The 15,525-nt window shown below is 46.3% G+C and overlaps 1 protein-coding gene across 1 annotated transcript in view; it reads right to left on the bottom strand.

The window, feature by feature from the left end:
- The window catches only part of PLCE1 (phospholipase C epsilon 1), a 340,613-nt gene that overhangs the window by 73,029 nt on the left and 252,059 nt on the right, over window positions 1-15,525 (bottom strand). The window contains 4 exon segments of the mRNA XM_030568608.1: window positions 32-194; window positions 7,676-7,793; window positions 8,893-9,075; window positions 9,676-10,351. Of these exon segments, the coding sequence (XP_030424468.1) occupies window positions 32-194; window positions 7,676-7,793; window positions 8,893-9,075; window positions 9,676-10,351 (1,140 nt within the window).

The following is a 15,525-nucleotide window of genomic DNA, read 5'->3' as shown; positions in this document are numbered from 1 at the left end:
GATCTTTAAAAATTACAGATTTTGTCCCTACCTAGCCTGACTCTTGCTTGAAGATGACATTACAGGAGAGGAGACTGGTCTGATTGGTGCAGATGCCCCAGGTGCTACGCTAGGAGATCCAGATGCAGTCAGAGAATGAGCTCTTCTAGATGGCAGAGTGTTAGAGGCAGAGGCATTAATCACGATATTCTGATCTATGAAAGAAAACAAAATTTTGCATCACTAGCATTATTTCTACACGACACTCACATACTATCACTGAATAAAACTGAGTAAAACCCCAAAGAATTTCTAAATTTGTTTTGTACCACTCAAAAACATATCTTGAACAGTATTTTATGAATATTAGGTCTTGTTAGCGCTATAAAATTAATAATTATAGTATTTATTATTGAAAATTCATTGAAAAAGCAATCACAGAATAAAACCCGTTATCTACTTTTTGTAACTGTTGTTCTTTGAAATGTATTGCTCATGTCGATTCCATTCTAGGTGTGTGTGCATCCAGGGGCACAGTTGTCGGAGATTTTTGCTTTTGCGGTATCGGTAGGTTTGTCTCTGGCGCCCTCCTGAGTGCCACACTCATGCATCGGTATGTTAGGCACTGCCGGCCCTACACCTTCTCAATTCCTTTTTGCTGGCTACGCCAACAGAGGGGTAGGAGGGTGGGTAATGGAATGGACATGAGCAACACATCTTGAAGAACAACAGTTACAAAAGGTAGGTAACCATTTTTTCTTCTTCAAGTGCTTGGTCATGTCGATTCCATTCTAGATGACTCACAAGCATATTCATGGAGGTGGGCTCGGAGTTCACGGTTGTGCAGCTTGCAACACTGCTCTACCGAAGCCAGCATCATCTCGGGCTTGCTGAGTAAGCGCATAATGAGTTGTAAACATGCGGCTAGATGACCAGGTAGCGGCCCTGCAGATATCTTGAATTGTCACCTGAGCTACGAAGGTCACCAATGAAGCCTGCACCCTAGTGGAGTGGGCAGTCACAGTCGCCAGCGAAGGCACTTTTGTCACCTCGCAGCAGTAACGGATGCAGGCTGTGATCCAGGATGAAATCCTCTGAGCAGACATTGGGCAACCTTTCATCTATCTGCCACCACAATGAACAACTACATTGACTTGCGAACTGGTTTAGTCTTGACAATGTAGAAGGCAAGCACCCTCCTGACGTCCAGGGTGTGCAATTTGCGCTCCTCTTCTGATTTATGATGCTTCGGAAAGAAGACAGGTAAGTATATGTCCTGGCTGGTATGAAACTGTGAAACTGCCTTGGGCAGGAACGCTGGATGCAGCTGCAGCTGGACCTTGTCCTTGTAGAACAATGTATACAGCAGCTCCGAAGTAAGCACCCTGATCTCAGAGACCCTGCGGGCAGATGTTATCACAACCAGGAACAAAACCTTCCAGGAGAGAAGTAGAGCAGGAAGTCAGAGGCTTGAAGGGGGACCCATGAGCTGTGACAGCACAAGATTCGGGTCCCAGGGAGGATGTGCAGGTAGAGATGCTCCAGACCTTTCAAAAACCGGACCATCATGCCATGAGCAAAGACTGACCTGACCTGCCCTGGAGCAGAGGGTAGAAGGCCAAAATAGCGGCCAAGTGGACTTTGATTGATGATAAGGGACAGCCCCTGGAGCTTGAGGTGCAGAAGATAATCCAGGATTGCCTGCAGTGAGCCCTGCTCGGCCCGGATGCTGTGGTCCAAGGTCCAGCACGTGAACCTTTTCCATTTGGCCAGGTAGGTCACTCTGGTGGAGGGCTTTCTGCTACTCAACAAGACCTGTTTGACACTGGGCAAGATTTCCCGTTCTTCTGCATTTAACCATGCAGTAGCCATGCTGTCAGGTGCAGCGCTGCCAGGTTTGGCTGCAAACAACTGCCATGGTTCTGGGACAGCAGGTCCTGCCAAAGAGGCAGCTACAGTGGGTCTGCCACTGAAAGGTCCAGCAGCGTGCCGAACCAGTGCTGTTGAGGCCACACAGGGGCTATCAGGATCACCTTTACCATGTCCTGTTTGATCTTCACGAGGACTCTGTGGATTAACAGCACTGGTGAGAAGGCATACATCAGAGACCCCAACCATGGGAGCAAAAAGGTGTCTGACAGGGAGACCCTGTCCATTCTCCAGCTTGAGCAGAACACACAGCGTTTCTTGTTCTGATGGGTCATGAACAAGTCCACGTGGGGATTCCCTCACCTCTAAAAGATTATACCACCTCTGTCTGGAGTGATCACTCGTAGTGAGATGAGAAGATCCTGCTGAGGCAATCTGCTAACATGTTCCTGGCCTCGGGGAAATGTGTGACTATCCAGATGGATGGCATACTGCACAAAGAAGTCCCACAGGCAGAGAGTTTATTGGCAAAGGGCCAACGACCTGACTCTGCCCTGCTTGTCGATGTAACACATTGCAGTGGTATTGTCCATCAGGACCTACACCACATTGCCTTTCAGGTGGGGCAGGAAAGCTTGGCAGGCCAGGGGAACTGCTTTGAGCTCCCTGATATTTATGTGGAAGGCCAGATTGTCTCACAACCAGCGGCCTTGCATGCTGAGCTCACCCAGGTGGGCTCCCTAGCCCAGATCCGAGGCACTGGAAACCAGGGTCAGTGATGGGGCCAGGGCTGCAAAGAGAACTTCCTCCAACACCAACTCAGGGCTCAACCACCAATCCAGGGATGACTGGATGTGAAATGGCACCCTGACTACCCAGTCTAGATCATTCCTGTTGGGGATGTAGACCAATGCCAACCACGCTTGCAGTGGGCGGATACAGAGATGGGCATGCCAGACCATGTACGTACATGCAACCATGTGGCCTAACAATTGCAGGCAGGTGTGAGCAGTGGTAGTGGGTAGTTTTTCACATGGGAGATCAGGTCCAACATGGCCTGAAAACGTGCCTCCAAAAGGAAGGCTCTGGCTCGTGTGGAGTCGAGGACTGCCCCAATGAACTCTATCCATTGCACTGGCCTTGAGGTCGATTTCTTTTAGTTTATCAACAGGCCCAGGTTGTGGCAGGTGGAACGTACCAGATCGAGACTCATCTGTACCTGCTCCCGAGATTTGTCCTTAATGGCCAATCGTTGAGATACAGGTAGACCTGAACCCCTCAACGCCTCAGGTAAGCCCACTGCTGTCATATATTTTGTGAATATCCTTGGGGCAGACAAGAGACCAAAGGGCAGCACCATGAACTGGAAATGGCATCCACCCACTATAAAATGGAGGAATCGTCTATGACCTTGGAAGATGGAGATATGGAAATAAGTGCCCTTCAGATTAAGGGTGGCGTACCAGTCTCCCGGATCCAGGGAAGGGATGATGGAAGCCAGGGAGACCATGCAAAACTTCAACTTCTTGAGAAACTTGTTGAGACTCCGCAGGTCCAGAATGGGTCCCAGCCCCCCTTTTGCTTTTGGGATTAGGAAATAATGGGAGAACCCTTTTTATCTCATGTCCTGAGAGACCTCTTCCACCGACCCCAGCTGCATGAGGTTTTCAACCTCTTGAACGAGAAGTTGCTTGTGAGAGGGTTTCTTGAAGAGGGAAGGGGAAGGATTAGGGGCGTGAAATTGCAGGGTGTAGCCCTGAGATACAATCTCTAGCACCTAACAGTCTGAGGTGACCCATGACCAGACCAAATGGTAGGGATGAAGACAGTTGAGGAAAGAACGAGGCGGATCTGGTGAGTTGACTGGGGCATGGCTCTTGAGCACACTCTCAAAAATGAGAGCTTCTGGCCCCCATCATGCTTTGCCAGGCTGGGTTGTGCAGGTGAGCAGGAGGAAGGAGGGCAGCGATGACTAAAACTTGTGTCTCTATCTCTTCTCCTTGCAGGCCCTTGTTGAGGCTGCCAAGGCCTTGGTGTCGGGGGTGGCTGGAACTGCTTCCTTGCCAACTGCGACATATGCAGATTGAGCGAGTGAAAGGTGGCCCGAGTGTCCTTCAGACTGTGTATCCTCACATAGGTCTGCTCCACAAAAATACTGTTCCCATCAAAGGGAAGATCTTGAATCGAGGTCTGCATTTCTGAGGACAGCCCAGTGGTCTGAAGCCAGGAGCTCTGCCTCATGAACACCACCAATATGACCACCCAAGCTGCCAAATTGGCCACGTCCTATGCCATTTGGAGGGAACACCCAGCCGCTGCCGTACCCTCCTCCACCAGGGCCACGAATTCCTGGGTTGAGATCTGGGGCAGGGATTCCTTGAACTTACAGAGGGAGTTCCATAAGTTAAAGTTGTATTTCCCCAAGAGAGCCTGGTGGTTAGCCCCCAAGAACTGAAGACTGGCCATTGAATAAATCGTCCTTCCAAAAAGGTCTAGCCTCATGGCCGCCTTATTTCTAGGCATCGAACTGGTTTGCCCCATCTGTCCTTCTCGTTGGCTGTAGAGATGACCAATGAGCCCAGAGGTGGGTGGGCATACAAATATTCAGAACCCCTGGCTGGGGTGAAATATTTTTTCTCGGCATTCTTGGAAGTGGTAGGGCTGGAAGATGGAGTTTGCCAGAGGGCTTTGGCTATTTTCAAGACCCTATCATGTACTGGTAGTGTAATATGAGTGGGGGTAAATGCTGAGAATACATTAAAGAGAGTGTCCGCCTGTTTGGCCACCTCCTCCACTTCCAAGCCCAAGTCTTTAAAATCATGTGGTGGGGTGGCATGAGAGGGTCCTGTCACCACCTCCTCTGGGGACAAGAACAACTGGGTCGCTGGGGGAGACCCCGGGGCATTATCCCCCACAGGGGAAGAGGGTTTCGGGGTGAGCACTTGGTCCTCTACCCCAGCCTCCGAGTGCACTTTGTGCACTGAGCTTGGTGCTGTTGGTTGCTGCTCTGCACCAGCGGATGAATCATGGACCGAAGGAGGCATTGGCATCACAGGCATGCCCCACACACTACAGTAGGGTCACTGTGCTGGCCACTGGCCTTGCTGCCAAGATGGTGTCGCAGAGATCGACACAACATCAGGTGCCCAGTCATGCCGGTGTTGCCTCGGTGAAGGACTGAATTCCCTTTCTGCGCCGGGAGAATCACCTTTCAGTGACCATGGAGGGACTGTCGAAGCTTGTGTCTGATAACTAACTGTCACCGCAGGAGACTGGTGTCTTGAGTAGGTGGACTGGTGCCGGGGGCAATGGGATCAGTACCGCATTGCAGACTTTTCCATGGTCTAGGAGACGGGGATCTGCGCAGAGGAGACAGCTGGTGGGAGGATGATTGGTGCCGACGATATGGTGACTGACGCCTCTCTCTGGGTAACCTGTGTTGAGAGGGCGGAGACCGCGATCGCAGTGCCAGTGATCTAGGGCGTCCTGCAGAAGATAGAGACATGGTGCGTGGAGACAGAAAGTGTCGTCTCAGCTCCGGAGATTGGCAGCATTCGCTTGCCCTTTGGGGGGGTCTTTATGGCTAGCTTGCTCTTGTAGAGAGCTCTTGCCGTGTCCTGTGCTGCACACAGTGCCTGTAGTGCTGATAAAGGCCTTTGCTCCCTAGGCTCCGGGACAGCCTGGGAAGTGTCAGCCCTGCCCCGAGTCTGAGTCCCCTACCACTCCTGGGAGTCAGTGGCAGATCCCTTGGGGGGCTAGGGTGCCCCATCAGGGAGTCATCCCCATGTGGCTCTGGGCTGGTCTGGCGGCCCGAACTGGGTCCTTTGCCCGATGCCCCTTGGTCCTTCTTGCTTGATGCTGAGGAGCTGCATTTCTTTGACTTCTTCTTAGGCACCAGCAACAGGGAGTGGTGCCAGGCAAAGCCCAGTGCCGGGTGTGTACGGCGCACCACGGCTGGAGTGCTAGGAGTAGAGTCCAGCCAGGAAGGCTCAGAAGCCAGGCGGAGAGCAGCCTCCATGAGGAGGGCCCTCAAATGGATGTCGCACTCTATCTGAGTTCTGGAACGAAAGTTCTTATAGATGTGACACTTGTCCTTCACATATGATTTCCTCAAGCACTTTGGACAGCTGCTATGGGGGTCACTAACAGGCACACGCCTGTTGCAGACAGAGCAGGGCTTAAAACCCAGAGATCGGGGCATGCTCCGCCTGGGCCAAAGTCCCCATTGGGACTCTCTCTCTCTAACTATACTACTTAACGACTACTTATTAACTAACTACTGTAAACAAACTATTTACAAGGCTCTAAGGCTTGAAGTCCAAGGAGAGAGAACCGCTAACCCTTGCTAGGCAAGGGAAAGGCGCTCTGACTAGCCACTACAGCCGGTAAGAAGGAACTGAGAGGGCATAGGGCCATGGCACCTAATATACCGACGCATGAACACGGTGCCACAGCCAACCCCCAACGGATACCACTAAGGCAAAAATCTCTGACAACTGCACATGTAGGCGCGCACACACCTAGAATGGAATTCACATGAGCAAGTGTCATGGTATAATTCCCCACTCTGAACCTTAGCGTCCAAAAGATGGGATACCAGCCTGAATTCCTCTAAGCTCAATTACCAGCTTAGTACTTGTAGCGCTGCCACTAACCAGGAATTCCAGTGCCTGGTGCACTCTGGTCCCCCCAAAACCTTACCTGGGGACCCCCAAGACCCAGACCCTTAACATAAGGATCTTAACATAAGGAAAGTAAACCCTTTCCCTCACCATTGCCTCTCCCAGGCTTCCCCTCCCTGGGTTACCCTGGAAGATCACTGTGATTCAAACTCCTTGAATCTTAAAACAGAGAGGAAAATCCACCTTCCCCCCTCCTTCTCTCTCCCCCTCCCAGACTCTCCCTGAGAGAGAAAGTAATCCTAACACAAAGAGAAATTAACCTCTCTCTCCCCCTTCCCTCTTTTCTCCCCACCAACTCCCTGGTGAATCCAGACCCTGTCCCCTGGGATCTCACACCAGAATAAATAAAAAACAATCAGGTTCTTAAACAAGAAAAGCTTTTAATTAAAGAAAGAAAAACAGTAAAAATTATCTTTGTAAATTTAAGATGGAATATGTTACAGGGTCTTTCAGCTATAGACACTGGGAATACCCTCCCAGCCTAAGTGTACAAGTACAAATTAAAATCCTTTCAGCAAAATACAAATTTGAACTCCTTCCAGCCAAATACACATTTGCAAATAAAGAAAACAAACATAGGCCTAACTCGCCTTATCTACCTAGTACTCACTATTCTGGACATATAAGAGACTGTATCAGAGAGATTGGAGAGAAACCTGGTTGCACGTCTGGTCACTCTCAGAACCCAGAGAGAACCACCACCAAAAACTAACAGCACACACAAAAACTTCCCTCCCTCAAGATTTGAAAGTATCCTATCCCTTGATTGGTCCTCTGGTCAGGTGACAGCCAGGCTCACTGAACTTGTTAACCCTTTACAGTCAAAAGAGACATGAAGTACTCCTGTTCTATTAACCCTTAACTATCTGTTTATGACAGTAAGTATTCGAAAAAGAACAATACAAATTAATGTAAAAAGCTTACAGTATTTGCAGAAAATACCATCCTGACAACACTATCACGCCACAAATGCGTGTGTCAGCGCTGTAACTTCCTATTAATAAACAAATAACTATTATTTTTATATAGAATAAAGCCTATTGAAACTTTTGCCCACTGTAACATTTCACCCATCATTAGCTGTGTCAAAATTATTCAAAACAAAACATTAAAAGGGATCTAACTCCTGGACCTATTATATCTACCTGATTCTTCTTGTTCATCAATGTCTTGAGGGTCAGAACCACTTCTATTACGATATTCCTTATAGCTTTTTGTCTTACGAGTTGCCATCTCATCATCAGTAGCATCTCCGCTTTCACCCTGGAAAAAGTGAACACTGTCATAAACATCTTTAAAATGTTATTTGTTTTATCCTATATTATTTTTGTGAATGACAAAACTGGACATGAATCAGCTATTCTACATTAAACATTAAAGAAGGCTGCTGTAAATGCTGATAATTGCCACCATCACTCTAGATCAGTGGTCCCCAACCTTTTCGTCTGGCGGGCACCAGACAAAGGACTGTGGCGGTGGTGGAGTATCTGCTGAAATGCCGCTGAATTTCTGCAGCATTTCAGTAGCAACGCCTCTCGATGACATCACTTGTCAGCGGCAAGTGGTGTCATCGAGAGGTATCACCACCGAAATGCCACAGAAATTCAGTGGCATTTCGGCGGATGCTCCACTGCTGGCCAGGACACGGGCGCACTTAGATGCCCTTGTGGGCACCATGGCGCCCGCGGGCACTGCGTTGGGGACCCCTGCTCTAGATAGAAAAGAGGTAATTTAAATCTCATGAAAGTTACACAAAGGAGTGTGGAAACTTTGGCTGTCACCTCAGTGTGACATCACACAGAACGAGACAATAGCCTTGTTTTTCTGGAGTACTCTGGTTGGCTTTGCGCTATTCCATTGGCATAGAACAGTCCTAGAGCAGGTGCATCTGGCCCCTTGAGGAATCCCCCTGACTAAAGGAATCTTTGGGTAGCGTAGAGCCGTCATACCAGTACGTACATGACCCCTCTCTTGGCCACTTGTGAAAAGAATGTATGTCCATGAAAAAGAACATGTGGCCTGGGCAACTCCTGTGCTCAGCTGATCTCCAATTACTGGAACAGCTCAGAGGGGAGGTACCAAATAAAGGTCTCAATCAGTCTGCACCCCATTGTTCTACATGCTGTCCCCCAAAATCCGGGGCTTCCCGTGGTGTGAGGAAAAATAAACCACTCCTAAATAAATAATAAGCCAGGGAACTGCCATTGCAATTAACACAGTTTCAAAGTTATAATAACCGTATTATTATACACTGATCTTTTCTCTGATTCAGAATACACGGTTAACTATACAAAAACTGTATTATAAATAGCTTAAACTGGCTAGATCACAGGATTAGTACATTAATAACAAAACAGTCTACCCTCATGAGTACTTTCTTCTTTTTCTTGGCTGTGCTTATTCCCAGAGTGTTGTTTCTCTGCACACTGGGTTTCTCAGTGCTTCTGGTCAGGGCCCCTGTGCTTGTGTTCCTTGCACTCCAGCGTCTGCCTCCAAAGAGTTCAACAGCCTGAGCCAAGGTTGGGCCTTCAAACCTGCCATCCTCCTACAAAAAAAAGACTAGGTACAGTACGGCAGAAAGACTCAAACATTTTCTGAAATAGTAGTGAAGATACCCACTATAAATCAGTGAAAGACAGAACATCAAAAGCAAGGAAAGTTTCACTTATAGTTAAAGTACTGCTGTTTGTTTTGTTGTTATTATTGGCAACATGTTTTGCTTTTTGTTTTGTGTTTTTATCCCACCTTTCACTGCTCAAGATTTGAGCTCCTGTGTAGTTCTGGGCATTGCTTCCTGTTTAATTAAACACTAACTTCAAAGGCCCAATTAGCATACCAGTTTCACTTTTTATTTTCTGATGTATTAAGATCTGCTTAATACAAAAGATCTGTTTAATACTTGATTTTAGTGTATCAAATAGCCTTTGATTAACTGGAATATCAAAGGCCAGATTCACTAGTTTCAGGCTTGTGTCAATCTGCTGACTTCAGTGGAGTTATGCCAATGTCAAATTAATGTAATGGTGGAGAATCAGGTTTTGTATTTTCAACCTTAACCTGCCTAAAACAGATATGAATATGCATATTGTTGGTAACTTGGAAACTTTCACTTATTTATACACTAGATGATTACAATGTACCTTACCTGATAAAGGCAGACATACTGTTTCCGTAGCCACTGCAACCTCTGATCAGGGAATTTCCTCATTTTTCTTACAGCTTTTGTTAATTCTAGCAATCCATTATACAGCATTTTGGCAGTATATTTTGGAGCCACAAAGTGCAGCAACTTGTTATCAGTAGTTTGAAGTCCATATAGTAGAGTTACTCCATTCTCTTCAAGGGACATACTACACAGTTTATTTTGAACACACACAGTGTGCATATCAATGCCAGAGTGCCCCATGTACACAGCCTTTGCTGAAAACAAATCCAAGAAACCTTCCACCAGTCCATTCAATCCAGTACTGCCAAGAAACTGAAATTTACCAAGCTCAGCAGTGCTACCTAGCGCACCTAGTTTTACTTTAGTATTTGCAGGGCAAGCTGTGGTGGGTTTTATCCATGTCAAAGTACTATTGTCAGGTTGAAGCTGAAGAAAACAGCGTGCTGAGAGATGCATCTCCTGGTCATAATGTATGACAGTTGCCCCTTGTAGCATGAACTGATGGACATCAGCTCTGATTGATAACACATACCAGGGAATGAGTTCTATTCCATGACTGTATGCTTTTTGCTGCTCTTCAGTTGTATTTGTGTCCCACTCTTTTGACTGCTCAGATATGTCATTTTCTGAATCTGAGAGATCTCCAATTATAAACCTGTATGTGAAGTAGGATACAACACTTACGTTATCTAGTATTTGTATATATACTGTATACATAGTGGAACATCTGATATACATGTTTTCATTTACTCTATGCACGTTTAGCTACAATACTATCTTTAAAACCTGTTCTACTATAGTTTAAATTCAGCAGCAGATTAACATCGTACTGTTTAGAGGTACAAGGACATCTATGCTTAAAGACTTTGACAATATTGTATTATATAGTATATAGAATGTACCTATATACTACTGTAATTTTGGACAAACTAATTAATTAACAGATTGATTAGGATTGGTATCACTGTATTAGAGACAGAGAAAAAATGTATGATGACAATTTTTTCAGGTTTCCCCCCAAAACATCACCTGTACAAAAATGCACATTTAAAAAGTTATTAATTATGAACAACTTTCACAGGGGATCTAAAACCAAAGTGATTACAGTTTCTAAATCCAATCCATACAATAGCTTTGGCTGCAGACGTTGGCAGCACAGCCTAGTGGATTGAGGGCTAATTCCTGCATTATATTTCTACTCTTCAGAGATTCACTGTGTGGCCTTGAGCAAGTTACTTACTCTCTCTCTGTCTTAGGCTATATCTACATTTAGGAGCTACAGGTGTGATTCCCAGCTCACTCAGACATACTTACACTAGCTCCCATCAAGCTAGCAAACTGAAAATAGTAGTGTAGCTGGGGTAGCACAGGCGGAGGGCAAGCTATTCCAAGTACCATAGGGTTCAGGAGGCTTTGCACTCAGCACGGCTAGCCCACGCCACTACTAGCCGCAACATGTGCCACCCTGGCTACATCACTATTTTTAGTGTGCTAACTCAATGAGAGCTAGCATGAGTATGCATACGTGAGGTGGGAATCATACCCCTTGCTCATAGCATAGACATACCTTCAATGTTATCATCTATAAAATAGTGACGACAACAACACATACCTTGTTCAGAAGAGTGTTGTGAGAATTAATTAGTGAATATTTCTATTTTGAACATGTGAAATGTTATATCAGTAACATATCAATCACAATGTTTGTAGCTTTCAATCAAAATATATTGAATACCTTTAATGTTCTTAGAAACAGCTGCTATGAAAAATCTAAATTAACGAATATGGTTTATGAGAACAGAATTCATTTATCCAAAATCTCCTCCCTACAAGAGCTGCTTCTACCAAATTAAAAACATACATGTACTGCTGTACTGAATGTAAAAAGAACAATCATACGCCAGATCCTCAGCTAGTATACATTGCTGTTGACTTCAATGCATCTCACCCCGTGTCTAAACATTAAAGTATTTGTTATGACCATACAAGAATAACTTTTTCAAATTGAAAAAAGCAGCCAACCCTACACATATCCTAGAAAATATTTACAGCATTTAACAACAGAGAGGACTTGCAAAGAGCAGCCCAGGATAGACAGGAATGGCAGAGCCTTGCCCATGCTCTAAGCAACATCTTGCAGCACAGGAAGGATTCAGATTTATATGAAGCAACCACACAAAAATGCACAATTAATTTCTGGCAGTAGCTAGCACAAGCAATATAGCTTAGGAAGTGCTAAGAACAAACTTACAGAACTCGGTTTGACTCAGAGGTTTTCTTTGCATGTGTTGTACTGAGATGCATTAGGAATGAAGGAAACACATAAAAGGAAATGTTAGAACAGAATGTAGTTTTAGGGAGGAAATAGCAAGGGATGCAATATATAAAAAATCCTGTGGATTTTCATGCTTATTCTAAAGAGAAATTACTGTGCTTTAAAAGTGTTGATTCATACATATACAATATGGCTTGTGTCTCCAAAGTACGATCAATCATTAAAAGGATTATGTGGCAAAATTTAGAACTTCGGCGTAAATTAGTAGATTAACAAACCTTGAAAAAGTACATATACTATAGGCAAGCTTCTGTAGGTCAGTTCTTTTCCATCCACAATCAAAATTTCTAACGAATTTCTAAGATTTCTAATGAATCAAAATAAAATTCCAGTTCTTCCTTTGGAGTGAATAGGTGAATATGACTCTCACAGCCATATCACTTTTAAGGACATCAAATTACAAGTAGATTATGTAATTTCCCCTTCTCCAATGACACCCATCTTTTATAGATTCCCACTCTTATATGCTGTTGTGTATGAAAACATTAAACCACAGGAAAATTAGGAGGAGCTTCTATCTCAATTTACTGTGGTATACATTGATTTTGACAATATTTAAATGTCACACGTTTGAAATAATTTGATATAAGCATTTTAAATTAGAAAAATAACCCTATCCTGTCTGTCATAGGAGTGAGATATGAAGGAGATGACAAGTAATTGTACTTGCTTTGGCAATTTTCTGTCTTTCTACCCAGCCTGCTTTATCCCTGAAAAGAGGAAGCCCTAATAAAAATGAATCATTGACATATACTTGGCATGTCAGGAAATTCCAGGTGAATAGCCAAGTCACTGATCACAGAGTGCTAAACATCTTATCAACTAGTAAGAGTAGGAAAACTGATAAACATATTCCTTTACTTTGCTAGATGCCCCTTATATTCTTCAGTTCAAGCTAAATTATCTATTTTTGTGGACTCATGGCCTCAGTTCTGTAATTAATTCAGGAAAAATCAATTAATGGAAGATCTTCATTTTCATTTTGAATTATAACACTGAAGCAAATTATGTGACATTTCCTCCAAACATAAAAATATTCAAGCTTTCAGAGTGGTAACTATGATAGCCTGTATCAGAAAAAACAATGAGGAGTCCTTGTGGCATCTTAGAGACTAACAAATTTATTTGGACATAAGATTTCGTGGGCTAAAACCCACTTCATCAGATGCACAGAGTGAAAAATACAGTAAGCAGAATATATATTATAGTACATGAAACGATGGGAGCTGCCTTATCAAGTGGACGGTCAGTGCTAACAAGCCGATTCAATTAAGGTGGAAGTGGCCTGTTCTCAACAGCTGACAAGAAGTTGTGAGTATCAGTAGAGGGAAAATTACGCATGGGTCACTTCAAAAAGGGAACTAAATGCAGGTAAATCTCACCTTTAGAGATGTTCCATCCAATAAGCTTCTTTCACAGACTCGACTCCTTTCTAGTCTGGGCCCAGTCCTTCTCCCCCTACAGTCCTTGTTCCAGCTCAGGTGGTAGCTAGGGGATTTCTCATGACTGCAGCCCCTTTGTTCTGTTCCTTCCCCTTATATAGCTTTGGCATAAGGTGGGAATCTTTTGTCTCTTTGGGTCCCCACCTCTCCTTATAAATGGAAAAGCACCAGGTTTAAGATGGATTCCAGTACCAGGTGGCATGGTCACCTGTCCTGTGAGACCCCAAGCCTTCATTCTTCCCCACCCGACTCACAGGAAGGCTTGTAAGTAAACAGAGCCATCTACAGTCAGTTGTCCTAGGTGATGGGAGAAGACGGTTACTCACCTTTGTAACTGTTGTTCTTCGAGATGTGTTGCTCACATCCATTCCAGTTAGGTGTGCGCGCCGCGCGTGCACGTTCGTCGGAAACTTTTTTACCCTAGCAACTCCAGTGGGCCGGCAGGTCGCCCCCTAGAGTGGCGCCGCCATGGCGCTCCATATATACCCCTGCCGGCCCACCCGCTCCTAAGTTCCTTCTTGCCGGTTACTCCGACAGTGGGGAAGGAGGGCGGGTGTGGAATGGATGTGAGCAACACATCTCGAAGACCAACAGTTACAAAGATGAGTAACCGTCTTTTCTTCTTCGAGTGATTGCTCACATCCATTCCAGTTAGGTGAATCCCAAGCCATACCTAGGCGGTGGGGTCGGAGTGAGAAGTCGCGGCATGGAGCACTGCAGATCCGAAGGCCGCGTCTTCCCTCGACTGCTGGACCAGGGTGTAGTGGGAAGCAAAGGTGTGGACCGATGACCAGGTCGCTGCCCGACAGATCTCCTGGATGGGCACACGGGCGAGGAAAGCCAGCGACGACGCCTGCGCCCTGGTAGAGTGCGCAGTCACACGGCCCGTAGGAACATGGGCCAACTCATAGCAGGTCCTGATACAGGACGTTACCCATGAGGACAACCTCTGTGAGGAGATAGGAAGCCCCTTCATGCGGTCCGCTACTGCCACGAAAAGCTGGGGGGATTTGCGGAACGGCTTGGTCCTCTCCACATAGAACGCGAGAGCCCTACGGACATCAAGCGAGTGGAGTTGTTGCTCCCTGTCTGAAGCGTGAGGCTTCGGGAAAAAAACCGGGAGGAATATCTCTTGGTTGATGTGGAAGGTTGAGACAACCTTGGGGAGAAAGGCAGGGTGTGGTCTCAGCTGTACCTTATCTTTGTGGAAGACTGTATACGGGGGGTCTACCACAAGAGCCCGGAGTTCCAACACCCGCCTAGCTGAGGTGATAGCAACTAAAAAGGCAGTCTTCCAAGAGAGATAAAGTAGGGAGCAAGTACCTAGCGGCTCGAAGGGGGGCCCCATGAGCCGAGACAACACTAGGTTAAGATCCCATGTTGGAGCAGGGAGGCGGATGTTAGGGTATAAACGTTCCAGCCCCTTAAGGAATCTAGACACCGTCGGGTGAGAAAAAACGGAGCGGCCATCCCCACCCGGGTGAAAGGTGGAGATAGCTGCCAGGTGGACCCGCAACGACGATATCGCTAGACCCTGTTGTTTGAGGGACCAAACATAGTCTAAGATATTGGCCACCGAAACTTCCATAGGGCAGAGACCTTTTTCCATGCACCAACAGGAGAAACGCTTCCACTTGCTGGTGCCGCCCTGCTTGTTGATATAGTACATGGTCGTCGTGTTGTCGGTAAACACCGCGACACAACGACCTTGGAGCTGGTGACAGAATGTTTGACAAGCAAGGCGGACCGCTCTCAACTCCCGCATGTTGATATGCAACTTCACCTCCTGCGGGGACCACAGGCCCTGTGTTCTCAGGGTTCCCAGGTGGGCCCCCCAGCCAAGATCCGAGGCATCCATTGTCAGGGACACCGAGGGCTGAGGCGGGTGGAAGGGGAGCCCCGCACATACCACCGACTGGTTCAGCCACCAATCGAGAGAATCCAACACCCCCTGGGGGATAGTGATCAGCATGTCCAGCGGCTGCCTTGCCGGACGGTAATGTTCGATGAGCCACAACTGGAGGGGCCTCATGCGGAGCCGAGCATGACCGG

The sequence above is a fragment of the Gopherus evgoodei genome, chromosome 7, assembly GCF_007399415.2.
Source record: "Gopherus evgoodei ecotype Sinaloan lineage chromosome 7, rGopEvg1_v1.p, whole genome shotgun sequence".
In the NCBI taxonomy this organism is placed as follows: Eukaryota; Metazoa; Chordata; order Testudines; family Testudinidae; genus Gopherus; species Gopherus evgoodei.
Note: the sequence above shows the minus strand (reverse complement) of the source record. Positions and strands in the feature narration are given on the sequence as shown.